At 41.6% G+C, this 20,000-nt stretch overlaps 1 protein-coding gene across 27 annotated transcripts in view; it reads left to right on the top strand.

Annotated features, from left to right (window-relative positions):
* Positions 1-12,433: 12,433 nt before the first annotated feature.
* HEMD (uroporphyrinogen-III synthase family protein) overlaps positions 12,434-20,000 on the top strand; it is a 40,470-nt gene continuing 32,903 nt past the window's right edge. For 11 of the 27 annotated variants that reach the window (XM_082922080.1, XM_082922079.1, XM_082922078.1 and 8 more), the window contains exons 1-3: positions 12,493-12,800; positions 15,015-15,102; positions 15,624-15,693. In XM_082922080.1, the coding sequence (XP_082778206.1) occupies positions 12,567-12,800; positions 15,015-15,102; positions 15,624-15,693 (392 nt within the window). In that variant the 5' untranslated portion in view covers positions 12,493-12,566. Of the gene's footprint in view, positions 12,801-15,014; positions 15,103-15,623; positions 15,694-20,000 lie in introns of all 27 variants that reach the window. The other 16 variants (XM_082922086.1, XM_082922076.1, XM_082922095.1 and 13 more) reach the window with 7 other exon arrangements.

Here is a 20,000-nt window from a genome sequence, read left to right on the forward strand (position 1 = left end):
GTGACGATATGCGCTCTACTGAGTCGGATGGACTTTATCCTCATACTAGGTCTACCGAGCAAAAGCTCGATCGAGATTGGGTAGCTCGACTAAGCCCATTTCCAGAATTGATCGAGGAGGCCAGACTAGTAATGCGATATTACAGTGAAGACATGGCGCCGCGCTGAACACAAGTTGACAGCCAATATTATGTGGTGCGATGGGAGAGCGGAAAGAAGATTTCGCTGTCCATATGCGTCAATACCGTTTGGCGTCTGGTCATTTGAAGTTTGGCGGTATTTGCGCCTACACGTGAAAGAACTCTATTGGGGGACATATCCACCCGTCAGAAGGAGAGCAGACAAAGAGGAGCGCGTAGAAACTATATAAACAGTGCTGCGTATCCATGCACAGGTCTGGAACATCTGATTTTCTGAGCTACTTACTATTTTGTCTCTCTCTCTCTCTCTCTCTCTCTCTCTCTGTGCTAACTTGATCATCGGAGGATTTTTCGGTAGCACACCGTCGGGTAACTCACCGTCTTTCTATTCGCAGGTTAAACAACGTTACGCAGTGCTTGGACACGAGGAGTACAGAGAGCGATGGATATTTCCTTCCCGTACAATTGGCACCGTCTATGGGAATCTTTGATAGACAAAACCTTGTCTTCCAAGCTCATCCAATCAACTTTCATGGAGAACAATGACGAAACTCTGCTGTTTGTCTATGACGGCATCACCCCAAAGTCAGTCCGGAGGAGAGACGGACCCCCCGCCGTTCCGAACATGGCGGGCCTAGAGACTTCATCTAGAGGGTTCCCTAGAGATGTATGAGATAAGCGCGCCAGGAAAACCGATTACTCTTAAAGTCCATATGGACACCAGCAGCGAAGAGAGTCGCACGCTTAACACCTGAAGCACAAGCTGAGGGACCAAGACGCCATCATCCGGAGGATGGCGGCAGAGATGGAGGCGTTGAAGCGGCAAGTAAAGGAGAAGGATATTGCTGGAGTGGGAAACCACAGTAAGTGCACCCAACCTCGTCACTCAGGTAGTCAGAACCTGCGAAGAACACCTTCCCTTTCAATCACCAGGAGCTATAGGGTTGGTTATTCTGATTCACCGGTAGAGAAGTCGTGCACACGAGATAGCAGCTATCGTCCTTCACGTCCGTCTACGACATCGAGATACTCTTACTCCGCCCGTTCGGAGGACTTGAGGGACATCTTGGAAGAACGAGCGCACCGGCAGGAGGCGCAATAGGTGTCTGCACAGCAATGGCTGTCCCATGGGGGACGCGCTAGTAAAGAAGTCGTAACGCCGCCACCACGCCCAGCTGTATATGTCCCTTTAGACAGAGACTTGACGAGGCTGAGCGCCACCTTTTTCTCCCTCGAGATAGAGACCACGCCACTCCTTACAGGCTTTCACCAGCCCAAGTTTACGCTCTATGACAGAAAAACCAATTCATACATGCATGTGAGCCACTTCCGACAAGTTATGGCTAGCTACAGGTGGAACGACACACTTATGTGCCTTATTTTCTCATCAAGTTTGGGTGAGTTGGCCCTGAAATGGTTCAAGAGGCTATCGAAGGAAAGTATCGAAATGTGACAGCAGTTGGCGGAAGCGTTTGTGACCTGATTCAAAACCAACACCAAAACGCCCAGAGAAGTCGATCACCTTCTGAGCGTCAAGATAGAACTGGGCAACTCACTCAAAGCTTAAAATGCCAAACATTGGGAAACCTTGAACGAAATCCTTGATTGCCCAACTAACTTGGCAATCACCCAATACAACCGTGGTCTCCCGGTCGGACATAGGCTGAGAGACTTACTCACCGTGAACCAACTGACGACCATGGAGCTACTAATGTAACGCATCAACGAGCATATCCGAGTAGAGGATGATGCTGCCGTGGGCACCGCGAAGGTGAATCCAATGGCAACGGGTAAAAGAGTGGCCAGAAAGGTTCACGTGGTCGGATAAACAACTTCAAAAGAGAATCTGACCGCGGTGTAAACCGTAACAACCGGGGTAAGGGTCATTGTAACGGCCGAGCCGACTACCCCGTGATGCCGCGAAAGATGCAAAGAGAAAGTTGAAAGCCCCGAACAGGCATCACCACGGTTTTCAAGATCCCAATTTACCGCATCCTTAGCGAAATCTGCGACGAGGCATACGTCTGGTTTCCAGCTAAGTTGGGTGATGCGCAGCGGGGCTTCAATCCTAGATACTGTTGCATTTACCATGATGAGTGCGACCACTGCACAAAAGATTGCATCCCTATGGAGCAGCACGTAGAGGAGTTAGTGGCTGTCAGCCACCTAGATTGCTAAATTGGTGGTGGCGCCAAGGCTGCGCTACATACTCAAGCCGAGCCTAACGGTTTGGCCGCCTTAGAAGCACCCCCCCAAGGCATGGTCAATGTAATCCATGGAATCGTCGAGCCAACGTAGGTATGCAAGCTTCGGGGTATGATCAAAAAAGCAAAGCATATGAGAGAAGTTATGTCAGTCTAACCAGCCGTCAAGAAAGGCAAAATTGAGATAATGGATGTACTCAACTTTTCAAGCAGAGATCTCGAGCGCATTCAAATGCTGCACAATGATACATTAGTAGTCAAGCTCTGCGTGAAGAACTTCGACGTTAGGCGCATTTTAATAGACCAAGGCAGCTCGGTCGAAATAATGTATTACGACGCCTTCAAACAACTCAAGCTAAATGACAAGGACTTGGCTCCAGTGACCTCACCACTGGTTGGCTTCAACTCGCAACCAGAGTGGCCAGTAGGAAAGATCATCTTACCGGTCAAAGCGGGGTCTGTCTTCAAGCAAGTGGAATTCTGGGTGCTAAAGGTGCCCTTCACGTATAACCTAATTATGGGCAGAGGATGGTTTCATGCCATGTAGGCAGTGACATCGACTTACCACCAAGTTATGAGGTTGCCCTCTGCTGCTGGGAAGATAGAAAAAGTGTGGAGCGATCAAGTCATGGCCAAGTAGTGTTTTGTGGTCGTAAATGGAAGCCGAGCTGCCAAAGGCTTCGTACAGATGATTGAGGCGCAGGAAGATCAAAGTATCCTGGATGATGTGGGCACCAGGGCTGAGGAGGAGGAGGATGTTGAAGACTTGGTGGAAGTGAGGATCAATGAGAACGATCCTGAGAAGTTCTTTCTGTTATGATCTAGCCTGACCGCCCAAGAACGGTTGGAGATGGTTAATTTCTTGGTGACAAACATCGAAGTGTTTGCATGAACGCCTTACGAAATTCCTAGCGCCGATTCAAACTTCATTTGCCCCAACTCAATGTTTTTCTTAACGTTCGACCGGTCATTCAACGAACACAAAGATCAGTGCTTCATCACGCTGAGGTAGTGGCGGAAGAGGTAAACAATCTGCTTGAAGTGAGGGATATCTAGGAAGTACATTACCCACGGTGGGTCTTCAACACGGTCGTAGTACTGAAGAAGAATGAGAAATGACGAGTTTGTGTTGACTACAAGACAGTCAACCGAGCTTGCCCCAAAGACAGTTTTCACTTGCCTAGAATCGACAACTAGTGGACCTAACGGCCGGTCACAACCGCCTCAGTTTCTTGGACGCCTACCGCGGCTACCACTAGATCGCTATGCATGAGCTCGACCAACAGATCACTTCTTTTATGACCCTGAGAGGATTATTCTGTTACAAAGTTATGCCTTTCGGATTAAAGAACACCGGAGCAACCTTTCAAAAAATGGTTACGAAAATGTTCTCTTCGTAACTCGACCAAAAGATGGAAACCTACATCAACGACATGGTTGTGAAGAGCAAATGTGAGACCGACCACTTGGCTGACTAAGCAGAGATGTTTGTTATTCTCAAACAACACAAGTTGCGTCTGAACACATCGAAGTGTGCCTTTGGCGTGGAGTCAAGAAAATTTTTAGGTTTTTTGGTCACCAACCGTGGGATTAAGGCGGCTCATTTTCAAATCAAAGCTATACAAGAATAAAAGCAGTCCAACTCAGCAATAGACATGCAACATCTTGCTGGGATGGCAGCCACGCTTAACTAATTTATAAGTTGATCATCGGATTATTGTCGCCCTTTTTTTCAGGCCTTAAAATTGAAGTTTTCGTGAGATGCTGAATGCGACAAAGCATTGGCCGAACTGAAAGACATACCTATCCTCTACTCCAATTCTTGTCACGCCAAAGCAGGACAAAGAACTCTACCTCTACTTGGTCGTTTCCCAACATGTGATCAGCGTAGTGCTGATGAGAGCGGAGGGCATACAACACCTACCGATCTTCTATGCCAACAAAACCTTGCTCCCGGCAGATTCAAGATACTTGTTGTTGGAGAAACTCGCCTTAGCACTAATGATGGCCTCAAGGAAGTTGACACATTACTTTCACGCTTACATGATCGTAGTGCTGATCGAGTTCTCGTTGAAAGCCTTGTTTAAGTGGGCAGACTTCTCTAGCCAAATCCTGAAGTGGACGTCAAGTTTCAATCTTGGACCACTATCAAAGCCCGAGCATTGGGCGACTTTGTTGTAGAATGTTCACTTGGAATTCACCCGGTTTGCCTAGTGGACCTGATCGATGCAATCGGGCTGAGGGGGGTAGGCACGACGGAAATTGCACCGCCAACCCCTACTCCAGTCTAAGCCAGTCCTCTTAACAAACAGGACATCGAAAGTGACGCGGAAGTTGCGCGTGCAACCGTAGACCCACCATTTGAAGGCCCACCTCAACTTGGCAATGCGCTGATGGATTTGGGAATAAAAGGACCCTGTTGGATCTAACATCGCATCACCAGAGGGGGGGAAAGGCATGCAAGTTGTAATCATCGATGGTGCGCGTGACGCGGAAATAGCCGAGCAGTTGAGCAACTTAGAACACTTGAACCTTTTCGACCGATCTTATCCTGACCCCCTCCATGCTTAGAAGCCGAGGAAGAGAATGAGCAACTTACCCATAATCAAATGGCCAAGCGGAGGCATTAAATAAGACCATCTGGACTGGTTAAAGAAAAGGCTAGAAAAGGCTAAAGGAAAATGGACGGAGAAGCTTCCAAGTGTCCTCTAGGCCTACCGAACTACGCCAAGACGCTCAACTAGAAAGACGCCTTTCGCCTTGGCATATGGAATGGAGGCGGTCATCCTACTGGAGATCGGCATGCCCAACATCCGCAGCAAAAATTTTGAGCAAAACTTAAACGCTGAAGCCATTGCCCTAGAGTTAGACCTTTCAGAAGAACACCGAGAAAAGGCGCTGATCCATGTCACAGCATACCAACAAGAACTGTCCAAAAAGTATAACAAAACAGTTCACCCTAGACAATTCAAGGTCGGGGATTGGGTTCTGAGAAAGGTGATGGGTAACACTCTAGTGCCGGTCGAAGGGAAGCTAGGGGCAAACTGGGAAGGGCCTTATAAGATAACCAGCCTGGCGAGCAAAATGGCATACCATCTAGAGAACTTGGACAACAAAGCCATACCTTGGCTGTGGAACGCGGCCAATTTGAAGTTGTATTATTTTTAGTTTCAATCTTTAATGTAATTTTTTACTTGCAGAGGACAAGCATTCCCCTCCATTTATCGATGTAATTCTTTTAGTCACTATGTGAATTTATGAAAGCTATATGTAATATAAATGAATTAATGTACTTATAAATTTTATCATACTTAATGGATTGCAATGAACAAGGGGCAATTGTATCCTGGCCAAGGTGTCTATACCTGGCTGTGGGAGTTGATGGATTATTCAACTCAAAGCTTTAGTTGCGTGGCTAAAAAAGTTGATGAATTGTTCAACTCCAAACTTTTAGCCAATGAGAGTTTGCCCGACTAAAAGAGTTGATGGATTGTTCAACTCAAAGCTTTTAGTCGAGAAAAGTTGTCTGGCTAAAAGAGTTGATGGATTGTTCAACTCAAAGCCTTTAGTCGATGAGAGTAGCTCGGCTAAAAGAGTTGATGAATTGTTCAACTCCAAACTTTTAGCCGATGAGAGTTTGCCTGGCTAAAAGAGTTGATGGATTGTTCAACTCAAAGCTTTTAGCCAATAAGAGTTGCCCGGCTAAAAGAGTTGATGAATTATTCAACTCCAAACTTTTAGTCGAGGAGAATTTGCCTGGCTAAAAGAGTTGATGCATTGTTCAACTCCAAACTTTTAGCCGAAGAGAATTTGCTCAGCTAAAAGAGTTGATGAGTCGTCTAACTCAGAACTTTTAGCCGAGATAATTTTTCCCGGCTAAAAAGCTGATGACTTGTTCAACTTTTAATTTTCGGCCGAGATGTTCTGCTCGGCTCATGTAGTAAATGCTCCATTAGACAATGTTGCACAGATGGAAGGAGAGATACGTTTCCAAATTCACAGAGTTGACAAAATTTTCACTGATTGAGAATTTAAGCACAAGATGAGGGGCTTGTAGCCTGGTTACAAAAGGTTCAAAATAAAAACAAGAAAATACAAAGCTAAACTAGGAGAGGGAGGAGAGATCTGCAAAGGCATCTCCAACTCCGGAGCCGGCCTCCTCTAGGTCAACTACGGTAGCCGCATCACTGCGCTCTTTTCGACCGGTCTCATCTTGACCCCTTCCATGCTCGATCTCTTCCTCGGCTTCTTTTTCGACCTCTTCTTACAACGAGTTGAAGGCGTCATTCGCGTAAGGCACCATATAGACCGACAGGAAGGCAGGGGAAGGAGAGGTGAACACCTTGGTTTCAAATCCTTAGCCGAGCTTCTCACAGGCTACTTTCCAACCGGACTTGAAGAAGATGTCCTTGATGGATTCAACCTGTTTAGTATAGCTCTCCTCAGCCTCCTTGAAGCCGAGATTATTGGCCTCATCCACATCACTTTGCCTTGCCTTTTTTAACTCTTCCAGCTTGGCACGGAGAGTGTTTTTTTCCTGCTCGGCACTACTGAGTTGGCCGAGCAGTCTGGCGTTATCTACGTTAGCCATCTCTAAGAATGATTTGGACCGCCCCAACTCGGTCTCCAAATGTTTTGCTGCATTAGAGACGTCGGTTACTTTCTGCCGGAACCTATGAATCCAGCCCATGACAAGATGTTGTTTCTAGATAGCCTTTAAGATAACAGAGAAAAGTTAGTCCAAATAAGAAACCAACCGTGGAAACACTTGGAAAAATTTCTTAAACTCTTACCCTGGTCATAGATTTGACCGCAGACTTCACAAGGCGGGTGTCAGACACATGGTCACTGTCAGTTATGTCGCTTGGCAGAAGTAGTGCCTTCGACAGATCGTAGGCCAGGACGTGCTCCTTGTCCTCTTTAATCGAAGCATTAACCGGGATATCCTTACCCCGGTGTTTTGACCCCGGTCTCCATGAGGGTGTTGGCTCAGAATCCTCCACCGACTGCTTGGTGCTCAACTCAGCTAAGAGTTCAGCCGTTGGATTGGCGGAGCGAGGCCTTTTGCCAGCTCGGTGCGTCTCTTTGCTGGCTTGCACTACGGCGGTCGATGCTAGAGCAATCACGGTTCCAGATGTTTGATCGGCAGTGGAGACAGGAGGAGGATTGCTTGGTATCTTGGTGGAGGTGGCTATGATCAAGTTCTTAATTCAGATTTTCTTTGTCATCTCACGTTCCTCGGTCAACCGGACTAGAGATACATCCAGAAGTGTGGGATAGGGAGGTGGTGAAGGCACCCGAAGGAATCCGATAACCTTGTTCTTCCTGGGTGCTGAACACCGAAAGCTCGGTAAGTAGCTGAGAAGCTCGTGGCAATCTCGGTGCCGGTACCTTAGCGCGGCCATGATTGCCTCTTCGTTGGGATAAAGGTAGTTGGCCTGCAACTTTTCAATAGCTACAAAAAGAAGGTGATTAGCTCGGTACGATGAATATCGACAGTTAATTAATGAGGAAGCTAGGCTTACATGAAGAACCGAAATCTTTACTGATGTACCAGCCGGGCACTTTAGCTGTTTCATAATTACCGAACACCCAGAAAAAATCATCGTCGTGCATATCTTTGTCTAGTGTGCCAGTCACTATTTTTTCTCTGTCCGATCTTATTTTTAAATAATAGTTATAGCCATCTTTTGTGCAACCAAGCATGTATTGGTGTAAGATCTCGGCTAATCCTAAATTCAAACCTAGCCAGTGATTTAGCTCGGCAACACTGTTTGTTATTCTGTACGTGTTTGTCGATACTTGTATGGGAGCTAGCCCAGTACGTCTCAAAAATTCACAGATCAACGGTTGCACGGGAAAACGCAGCCCTTCATCAACTATACTCAGCACTGTGAAGGGGCAAGATTCCAATATTTCCCATGGGTTGATGTCCTCTTCACTGAACTCTAAGTATACGTCGGCAGGTATGCCGTACTCCTCTCGAAACGCGGCCAAAGCAACTTACGTGTCTACAAGGTAGCGATACTGCCCCATAAGAGGTTGGTTTAACCAGATCGGCTGAATTGCATTGGCAAAGTTGTGCACTCTGGTTGCTCAGTCTTTGAGAGCCTTGGTGTTGATGTGCCTGGTCCTTTAGGATTCTGCAGTTAAAAAACCAAGTATAAGTGATAGCGCGGTCGCACTATAAGCTTGATTTCAATTCGGTCACTTCTTATCTCGATCTGTATTGTTCGACATACCCTAGCCCGGTCACACGACCGTATACGCTTGATAACCCAATTTTCTACTCCGACTATGTAAACAACAGATTTACTCGGTCACCCTTATTTTCAGATCAAATGGGATTTTTTTAGCACGGCCAAGCCCAGAGCCTGTCATGTTCATTACAATGGATGATGAACAGTGTGAGGAACAAGAGGCATGGAAGCTTTTCGATGACAAAAGTAGTGCGCAACCCTAACCCTATGCAATTTTTGGTGGTTTTTGGGTGTTTCTATCATCCTCAACGAATTAGCGTGGGAGTTAAAGTTCAAACAACACCAGAAAAGCATGAAGAATAGAAGGACAAAAAAGAAGGAGAAAACTTATGGGTTGATGCGCGAATCGAAGCTTTGATCGGCAAAATGCTTCACAGTGGCAACGGCGGGACCAACTTTACCAGGAAATGCTTGAGAATGGGCAGAAAATGCAGGGGGCAGGGCTTGGGTGTGTTTTCGCTCTAGATCGTCTATGGCAGATATGGTGAACAGTGGAGATAAAGGGTTGGTATGAGGACAATGTACATGGAATGAGAAGGGGCGCCAAAAATTTAAATCCAAAGAGACGGCGTGGGAGAGCTAGGTTAGCTGTACGAGGCCAATGGACAAAGGACACATGTGTGCGATGAGAGTAGTATCAGTCTCGAAAAGAAAAGCTGAAAATTCGAAACGCTAACCGAGCAGGTGATAGGAACGAGCGTGAAAGTTAGCGCGGTTGAAGATAATGAACTGATTTGAGGTGGATGACTGAGCAGGGGAATGAGCTTGGCTGAAGAAGGTAATCCTGGTTACGCTAGCGCGGACGGAATTAAGGGGCAATTGAGAAGGAAATTTATGGCCCAATAACAGGCCGAACTAGTCTTGGTCCTTGTTCGGTCGGATGTTGGTTACGCGCTGGATCAAGGGACTAGTCCGGTAAGGTTGAGACAACTTCAAGCTACTATCCCGGTGACGATATGCACTATACTGAGTCGGATGAACTTTATCCTCAGGCCAGGTCTATTGAGCAGAAGCTCAGTCGAGATTGGGTAGCTCGGCTAAGCCCACTTCCAGGATTGACCGAGGAGGCCCGACTGGTAGCGCGGTATTACAGTGAAGACGTGGCGCCATGTTGAACACAACTCGATAGCCAATATTATGCAACGTGATGGGAGAGCGGAAAGAAGATTTTACTGTCCGTATACGTCAATACCATTTGGCAATTTGGTCATTTGGTGTTTGGTAGTATTTGCGCCTACACGTGGAGGAACCTTATTGGGGGACATATCCACGCGTGAGAAGAAGAACAGACAAACAGGAGTGCGCAAAAACTATATAAATGGTGCTGCGTATCCATGCATAGGTCTGGAACATCTGATTTTCTGAGCTACCTACCCTTTTGTCTCTGTGTGTGTGTGTGTGTGTGTGTGTTAACTTGATCGTCGGAGGGTTTTTCCGGCAGCACACCGCCAGGTAGCTCACCGTCATTCTATTTACAAGTTAAACGACATTACGTAGTGCTTGGACATGAGGAGTACAGAGAGCGACATATATTTCCTCCTCGTACAATAAGTAAGGTACATCTAAAAAAGTAAAAAAATTGCTTAAAATTTTAAAAAATATTCACTAAAAACAAAAAACAAGAAAAAATAAAAAAATCAGTTTTCAAAAAACTAAATTAAAAAAACTGAAACTAAATACACTAAACATGGTACTGACCTCTAAAAAAAAAAGAATATGTATATATATATTATAACTAGAGAAGAAAAATATATAATTTCATACTTTATGAGTCATAATTAAAAATAAAAAAATGTCATAGCCAAACATAATATGAAATATAATTAAAAATTCATGAGTCATAATTAAAATAGTGTTATAATTAAAAAAATGACATAATTAAGAGTACATATGATACACCACTTCTAAAGGTGTGTATGTTAAAATTTTCCAAAGTTACAAATAAAATTATATGACATATTTTATCTTTTACAAAATTAATTAATCATATAAGATATGTTTGATGTAATTTTTTATAAATTAAAGGGGCATTTACATACAAGTCCCATTTTGTGAACTTATACTCCATTAAGTCCTAAATAAAATCATTTGCTCCTTCAAGTTCCATTAATTTTTAATACCCTAATTTATCATTCCAAGAGTGAATCGTGTTCGGTGAGATCGCCTGCGAGATCATCAAATCTGACTTCTTCACCACCTCCTTCTCACCATCTTTGTCGTGCTCGGCTTCAACAGCCGTTTGTGGCGGCGGCGGCGACGGAGGTGAAGAGACGGGAGGTGAACCGGCATTAGCGGCCCTCAACAACCACCTCCATCGGCGGAAGAGGTGGTAGCTGATAGTCGTGCCTACAGATATGGTGCCTACAGATACGGACTCTGGAAAATCCAAGCCTCCCGGCATTAGCGGCCCTTAACAACCACCTCTATTGGCGGAAGAGGTGGATTTGGTGGCAGATGAGGTGTTCATGGAGCCGAAAATCAAGTCAAAAACTTGCCACCGATGTCATACCTTGAATCCAAACCAGTACAACCAGGATAGCCTCTGCTGAGCTCTTGAAACCCGTTGATTATATCTTCACTCATAAGTATATTAGGGATGAGAATGTCATCATCATTCTCAGAATCCTCCTCCATTTCAGCGTATCCGTTGTTGTTGTTATTGTTTTGGGGGGCTGACTTTGAGTGTTGCCGTGAGGTACACCTTCGCCTTCCATCAACGGGGTTAATGGAGAGAAACTTGAGGCAGCAGAGACTGGTGAGACGAGAGAACCAATTAGGAAATTGAGACAGATTGCAGAGAGAGAGAGAGAGAGAGAGAGTTTTTTAAAATTAAGAACCTTCTCAGGTTATAATATTCTTAATTTTAATCATGAAAAAATTGAGAAATTTCTCAAAATTAATAATTATAAATTTCTTAGAATATTCACAGAATTATATTTCTTTTCAATCCCATACTTTTTTTAGAAGCCAAACATAAATTTTTTAATTTTGATAATTATATACTGAAATCATTCTCTGTTTGAAAATTGAGAATATTCTCAATTTTGAAATTGAGAACATTCTCAGTTTTGGAATTAAAGGGCAAAACGTCTTTTTACCTATAAATGGGACTTATTGGTTCAAATTTTTTTTGACAGGACCTAAGCTACTACCAAATCTGTAGACAGGACTTTTTGGTAATTAACTCTAAATTAAAAGATATATTTAAAAAAAAAGTTAAAATAAACAAAAGTTATTAGTTGTACCACTTTATGACGTATCTTGAAAAGTAGATCAAAAGTTAATTTTTTAAATCATGTAAAAAAAATAATCAGCTTGTTTGGCTGTGTTTTTCTAAAAATACTTTTTAGAAAATTCTACTTTATTGTTTTTCGTATTTTTTTGTTTTTATTGAATTTTTTTAATATTTTAAGCAATTTTTTTTTACTTTATAGACATACCTAACATAAATATACCTAAAAAGTAAAAAAATTATGAAAAAAATCTTTTAAAAATTCACTAAATACCAAAAATATTAAAAAAATACGAGAATTCAGTACATTTTTTTTATATTTTTATGTATTTATTAAATTTTAAAAATATTTTTTCACAATTTTTTTATTATTTAGATACATCTAAGTAAAGTGCATTTAAAAAGGTAAAAAAATGTTTAAAATTTTAAAAATATTCACTAAAAATAAAAAAATACAAAAATCAAATAACTGAATTTTTAAAAAATTTAATCCAAAAAATTTAAATTAAACATACGAATGTAATCTAAAAAATATTAAAAGGTTAATAAAATAACTTTTAATCTGATTATATAATCTCAATAAGGTAATATGGGGCCTAGTTAACACATTAAAAAAAAATATATTTACTTTAAATGGAGGTGGGGATAAGATGGGGAAGAAGGTGTGGTTAAATTGGTAACAGCTGGCCCGTCACGGCAACTCTCTGCCCAACACGTTACCAAAAAATCGAATGGCTCACTTTTCTCTCTCCTCTCTCTCTCCTCCCCCACCTCCATCGTCCTCCTCCTCCTCTTCCTCATCTTCTCGGCAACTCCAAAGGCGAGTCTTTTTTCGCTCTTTCACCGTACAATCTTCGTCTTCGTCTTCGTCTTCCTCTTCGTCTTCGGTGTCTGGGCTGTCTTCGAAACCTAAGGTCGTTGTGACCAGAGAACGCGGCAAGAACGGCAAGCTCATCAATGCATTGGTAATCTCTCTTTTTCTCTCTCTAGTTTTCGTGGTCTGCGTTGTTTTTGATTCTTTAATTTTTGTCCGCAGTGTTGCATTCTGTTGGATATCTCATACTGTAGCTTGTCCTTTCTGTAAATTTCAATGTTCAAAGTCCTTTACTTTTTTTGGCTATGTGTATATCTATTGCAATTTTTTGGTTTATCTTTGTAGACAATTTTTTTCTTCTTCTTATTTTTCCTGTGTCTTTTAGGATGAGTGGCCAATTAAGTTTGTGGAATTACGTGTTTGATCAAATGCGAGAATGAACTTTGTTTTTTTCTTTCCCAAACAAAATATGAATCTTAAGCATTTTCAATGAAGTTGAGACTGAAAGATAGAAATGAACCGTAAGCTAAGTGGGCAACTGTTAGATTTCTTTGAGAAATAAATGCACAGAAGTGGTTGTTTCTGTATAGCTTTAAAATGATCTTTAGCACGATACAGTCATATTTTGGGAAACGATCACTATGTTGGATAAATTTCATAATCTTAGCCGTAACCAGAAGTTCTTCATGATTACCCCCACCCCTCTATCTTTTTTTTTTCTTTTTAATTTGAAGCCAACAAATCACAGAAGATAAGAAGACAAACTTGCCTGCCCACTTTTTACGAGATACCAAGTTTTATTTATTTCTTGTGTCATGGAAGGAAACTTATTAGGTTGTCCAGACTACCATGTGCCATTAGCCTATGTGGTGTGCTGTCAACAAATTAAGAACCACAAAACATATTAGGTGGGTCATCATTTGTCTTTCAACTACCCAACAAACATGGGTAAGCATTATACCATCCATAAAATTTTCTGTTGCTTCATTGGCTGGAGTGCCACGTGGACAATACCACATGATTCTCTGAGACGAAATAATTGGCCGGCTGTAATTAGGCAGCCTAATGGAGCATTAGCATTTTTCCTTGTAGGAATATATAGGTCATTCCACAATGTATGTTCGTAATTCATTAGTCGTGGAGTTCATTCCAAAATGTTTGTTCATAATTCATTAGTGTAGGCCTTGTTTAAATTCCATTTTGATTTTCATTCCTTATATTTGGTTTCTAGTATTTTTTTTATGGTGTCGATAAACCCTTTAATTATTCTAGATTCATGTATACTTATTTCATTTTTGCATGAGCTAAATTATTGTTTTTGAGAACTGATATACGTGACCCATTTTTTGCACCTTTGATATCTCCATGCACATGGCAAGATAGTATTTGTTTTCATTATTTTCTTAATGACCAATCATGAGTATTCACATAGGCGGTGATACAAAACAGTATCAAAAAATTTGTGACACATAACATTTCTCATTATTTTGTAAGCAATTTTGATAACTTCTGTAGTAATTTTATTTTTTTTTAAATTTTTTTTAACTGCCCCTTAGTTTCGTCTTTATCCCAATTCGTCTTTTTTAATGGATTACAAATATGCATTACCCTTTAGTTTAGTCTTTATCCCCACTTTGACTTTTTTAATGGAGTACAAATATTTGTACACTAAGTCTCTGTCGTCATTATGAACAGCAGTTTAGTACATGCCTTGGTTCTAGTTACAAAATGCTATAATATGGTTAAATCCACTATTGGAACCTTCCATGTCATCTGACTGCTATCTGATAATGGGGCTAAACCGCATCATAGAAGGAAAACTTAAGTTGCGTTTGGTAGAATTTTGGAATTATGAATTGAGAATAGAGTTGTATTTTAAGTTTGTGAGTTTTGGAATTATGATTTGAGTGTAGAAAATTTGTTTGGTTATGAGTTTTAAAAAGAATTTGAATTGAGTGATGTGACATATAATGTTGAAAAGTGAGTGTTTTGAAAAGTGGGTGTGGAATTAATTTTCTAAAACTATAACCAAACAGCACACTCAAACTAAGGGGTAGAATTAAACTTTAAAAACTCTACCAAACAGAGCCTTAATTTTTCGGCTGTTCTCTTTACAAAATAGTTAACCTTTTTTAGGTTTTGGGAAGGAATTAGAGGATGCAATGTTGTTTTCTATAGTCAACATAAACAATATGTAGGCAAATAGACAATGCTTGTGAGAACTGGCAAGCGAATTTGAAAGAAATAACTACTTATTTTCTTCCAACATACATCTCAGCAGGAAAATACTAAAATAGGAGAGTTATACTGCATGGTAACTTCATGTGAATGGTATTAAAGATGGCCTTTTTATATTTGAATACAGGAAAAACATGGGATTAATTGCTTGGAGCTTCCCCTCATCGAGCACACACGGTTGCCTGATTTGGAACGACTTTCTTCTTTACTAAGTGGTAAGTTCATGAAGTCTTCGTAGTCTAGATTGGTAGGTAGTAACATATCATGTTTCAAGATCATGGTCAAGCCTTGTCAGGGATGATCCCGCATCTACACGATAGAATAGTTACCAATTTACATGGCTTTTCTCCATATATTTCTTTCATTTTCTTTTTATAAATCTAAATTAGTACCAAGTGCAAATATATTTGATCTACACTCTAGGTTCTTTGAGGTCATCATTTGAGACATCTTGTATCCTTTTCAGACATAGTCAAATCTCTGGTCCTAAATTTGCATGCAAATATGTTCTACTGCAACATGTGAGTAGTAGGAATGCAGTTTAAGAGGGCCATTGACCTTACTAAAGCAAGGGTGATGCAACTTGCATGCTGATCTGATATTAAATCTTGCTTGAACTAATTGGGTTGTCATGCTTGTTAGATTTTCTAATATATTGCTGCATTGTAAACAAATATTGTCCGGTATTCTTTAATAAAAATGTTTTTTTGGGTCTTTTTCTTCTTGCTTGTGGCAGCAGACAATGCTTTTGACTGGATTGTGATAACTTCTCCTGAAGCGGGTCTGGTTTTTCTCGATGCTTGGAAGTAAGAATTAAATGCTATAGTACCCCTTTTGTAATGTTAAATTAGTCATTCAATTTTGGCAGATAGAATTTTATAATTTTGGTTTTTTTGGTGTATGCGCTTAATCATTTTCAATCACAATGGCAAATTGAATTAAATCTGGGATATAAATGATGTCTTGTATGTGAAATTTCTTTCTGATTGGTGTCGTTCTTCATCCTATCCTTGGGATGTAAAATGTTGATTGGTTGATTATATGGTTCCACAAGATGTTGATCTTTCTTGTTACTGTGCAACTTAGAGCTGGCCCTGCTGTTGTTTGGATTCATAATGTTATGTAAGTTTCTGAATAATTTTGTATATTCAATTGTGCATATTTACAAAGAGTTCAGCGGTTTCTATAGCCTAAACCTATGACTGAAAAAGGAAATACAAAGAAAAGGAAATTGCCTAATTCCTAATATACACAAGGAAGTAAAGGAAATTGTGTAATTCCTAATATACACAAGCATGCCCTATATACAATATATATTCTCATGCCCCTGCTCGAACTCAAGATGTTTTAGCAGAAAACACTGAGAGTTTGCTAAGAAGAAACTGAAACCGAGCGGTAGTGTGAGTCTTGGTGAAGATGTCCGCAAGTTGCAAAGCCAAGGAGACAAAAGAAAGCAAGATAGAGCCCGACTGCAGATGCTGTTGGACAAAGTGACAATCAATCTCAATGTGTTTCGTCCGTTCATGGAAGACAGTATTGTGGGCAATCTGAATAGCATTGCGGTTGTCACAATAGAGGGAGGTCGGAGAAGACTGAGATACACCCAAATCAGAGATAAGACAATGAAGTCAAACAAGCTCAGCAGTAGTATGAGCCATAGCACGGTACTCAGCTTCGGTAGTAGAGCGAGCAACAACAGTTTGTTTCTTGCTTTTTCAAGAGATCAAAGAATCGCCAAGAAACATACAGAAATCAGAGGTGGACTTGCGATCATTAACATCACCAGCCTAATCAGAATAGCATAGGCCACCAAGTCTAAAGAGGAAGTAGAGGACAACAGAAAGCTCTGAAAGATGGTACTCCGGAGATAGCGAAGAATGCGAACGAAAGTAGCCCAATGGGTAGAGCGAGGAGCAGAAACAAACCGACTAACCACATGAACAACATAAGCAATATCAGGGCGAGTGACAGTCAAATAAACTAAACAACCCATCAGCTCGCGATAGGCCGTGGGATCATCCAGAGAGACACCATCAGTAGAGTTGAGCTTCACATTAAGCTCAATAAGTGTATCAGAAACCTTAGTGTCAGTAAGATCGGCATGATGAATAACCTCATTAGTATACTTGGCCTGAGATAGAAAATAGCCCTTTGGAGGAGAGGCAACCTCAATACCAAGAAAATATCGCAATGGACCCAGATCTTTCATTTCGAAGGTGCGGAAGAGATGTTGCTTGACCTCAGAGATAACAGAAGAGTCAGAGCCAGTGATGATCATATCATCCACATAGAGTAGGAGAGCAACAAAACCAGCTGAGGTATATCTCAGAAACAAAGTAGAGTCGGAAGCAAAAGGATGAAACCCAAGCTCGGTAACGGTAGGTTGAAAGCGATCATACCAAGCATGAGGAGACTGCTTCAAACCATACAGAGCACGTCGAAGATGACAAATCTGCCTAGATGAGTGGAGAAGACCAGGGGGAGCACGCATGTAGACCTTCTCAGTGAGATGATCGTTAAAAAAAGCATTCTTAACGTCCATCTGATAGAGAGGCTAATGTCGAATAGCAGCAGCAGAAATTAAGGTATGGACAATAGTCATCTTGGCAATAGGGGCAAATGTCTCCTCATAGTCAATACTACTCTTTTGTGAGAAACTCTTGTCAACCAAGAGAGCTTTGTAGCGCTTGAGAGAACTATCATAATGAGTCTTGACTTTATAGATCCATTTGCAACCAACCAGATTCTTGCTAGCAGGCAAAGGGACCGACTTCCAAGTGTTCGTCTTTTGTAAGGTAAACAACTCATCCTACATAGCTTGAACCAAATTAATATCCTGACAGGCCTTCGTGTAAGAATGTGGTTCTGAAAAGAATTAATAACAAACAAAAAGGTACGATAGGAAGCAGAAAAACATGTATTAGACCAATCCAACCTGTTTGGAGGATGATGCTCATGAGTAGGATATCGGTGTACAGCAGGATCAGAGTCGTCAGAAGCAGAAGGAGCAGCAACAGGAGTAGAGACAACTGGTGGTGGAGGAGCCTGGCGATGAGAATAGACCAACAACGGAGGGGAAGAAGCTGAAGGAGAAGAAGCCATAGGTGACGTAGACGGAGAAGTAAGAATGGGCTCAAGAGGAACAGTGGAGATGTACTTATCAGACGGGACCTTAGAAGGAAAGCGGTCAATGTGAACCAAATCCTCTTTGGAAACTGGAGCAGTGAGAAATGAAAGTTGAAAGTAAGACGGACGTTCAAGAAAGGCAACATGACAGAAGACACAAAGGCGACGAGAGGCAGGATCATAACAGTGGTAGCCTTTCTTAGTAAGACTGTAACCCAAAAAGACATAGAGGACAGACCGGGCCCTAAGTTTGGTCCTATCTTTGTGGGGAAGAAGGACAAAACAGGTAGACTCAAACACACGAAGAAGGGAGTAGTTAGGAATTTGGGAGAACAAAGCCTCATAAGGAGACTGACCAGAAAGAAGGGGAGTAGGCATGTGGTTGAGAAGAAAAGCAGCAGTAAGAACTACCTCTCCCCAGAATGGAGTTGGAACTAAGGCAGAGAGAAGAAGAGACTTAGCTGTCTCGAGGAGATGACGGTGTTTACGCTCGGCTTGATCATTTTGGGTAGATGTACAGGAAGTTTGGTGAATGGTACCCAAATTAGTCAAATACTCACATAACTCATTTTTAAAATATTCCTCACCCAAGTCAGATCGTAACACTTTAATTGTAGACCTAAATTGAGTAGTAATCATAGACTGAAAGGTATGGTATATCTGATAGAAATCGAACTTATGAATCATAAGATAAACCTAAGTGTAATAGGTGTAATCATCAACAAATAACACATAGTATGCAGAACGCCCCTAGTGAGAATAGGAGAAGGGCCCCAGATAATCAGTATGAACTAAAGAAAACGGTGTAGCAGATATAGAAGTACTGTTATGGAAAGGTAAGGCTGCCATTTTGGTAAGTTTACACCCCCAACACTCGGTAAGTTGACTAGGAGTACCTTTACTCAATATACCTGACTAAGCTAAAGACCGTAAGCAGTTAGCAGACAAATGCCCTAACCTGGAATGCCACAAATAGAAAGGACTTGACAGAGAATCTAACTGAAAAGAAAAAAAGGCAGTCAGAGAGGTAGTCATAGGCAGATGCAAGCTCTCTACTACATAAAGGTCTCCAACTCTGCGGCCAGTCCCAATCTGCTGCTTGGACATCCGATCCTGCACAGAACAAAAAGAAGAAGAAAAGATAACATCAAAATCAGAGGCATTAAGTTGACTAATAGATAATAAACTGACAGATAATTGATAAACATATAAGATAAATGGAATAGAGACTGCAGACATAGCAGATGATAGGACAGACCCAACAGATATAACTGACATACCAGACCCATTAGCAGCATTAACAGTATTAGCAAAGGGATGGGGAGTACAATTCTGAAGTAAAGAGAGATGATGAGTTATATGATGAGAGGCACCATAGTTAAAAAGCCAGACAGACGAAGAGATACCTGAAGAAGACCTAAGCAAACCTGAATGAAGAGAGGAAACAATGGAGGCAGATGGAGATGGCTGGGAAGTAGACAGTATATGCTGAAGCTGGCTATTTGAGCACTCAAGGAAGCCAAGTTAGGATCAGGAGCCGGAGTAGATGCAGTAAAATCGGCGGGAGGCCGAACAGACAGACATCCATTCTTGGGACAATGGTACTTCCAATGACCCCTTTGATAGCAGTAGGCATATTCATTCGAAGCCAGAGACATCATAATAACTAGAAAACTGAGGGATTCAAGTGTACCCAAAATTTTGTAGGATTATTTATTTATTTATTTAGAATTAATGGGTTAAACTTATAATATTCAGAAGGTGCTGGGGTTAAACAATAATAAACCTAAAATAAGTTTTTAAGTTTACTCACCCAAACCAAACGTTAACCCAAACCAGACAAACCACGAGCAAAGAGAGAGGAGTCGAAGAAGATCACCAACCGAAGAACCACGAGCAGAGAGAGCAAGAGTCGAAGAAGACCAGAGAAGCTTCGAAGCTCACGGTGTCGTGACTCCAGAACCAGAGAGAGACAATCGGAGCACGA

Source organism: Camellia sinensis, chromosome 3, assembly GCF_055761805.1.
Source record: "Camellia sinensis isolate YWXY chromosome 3, ASM5576180v1, whole genome shotgun sequence".
NCBI classification, from domain to species: Eukaryota; Viridiplantae; Streptophyta; class Magnoliopsida; order Ericales; family Theaceae; genus Camellia; species Camellia sinensis.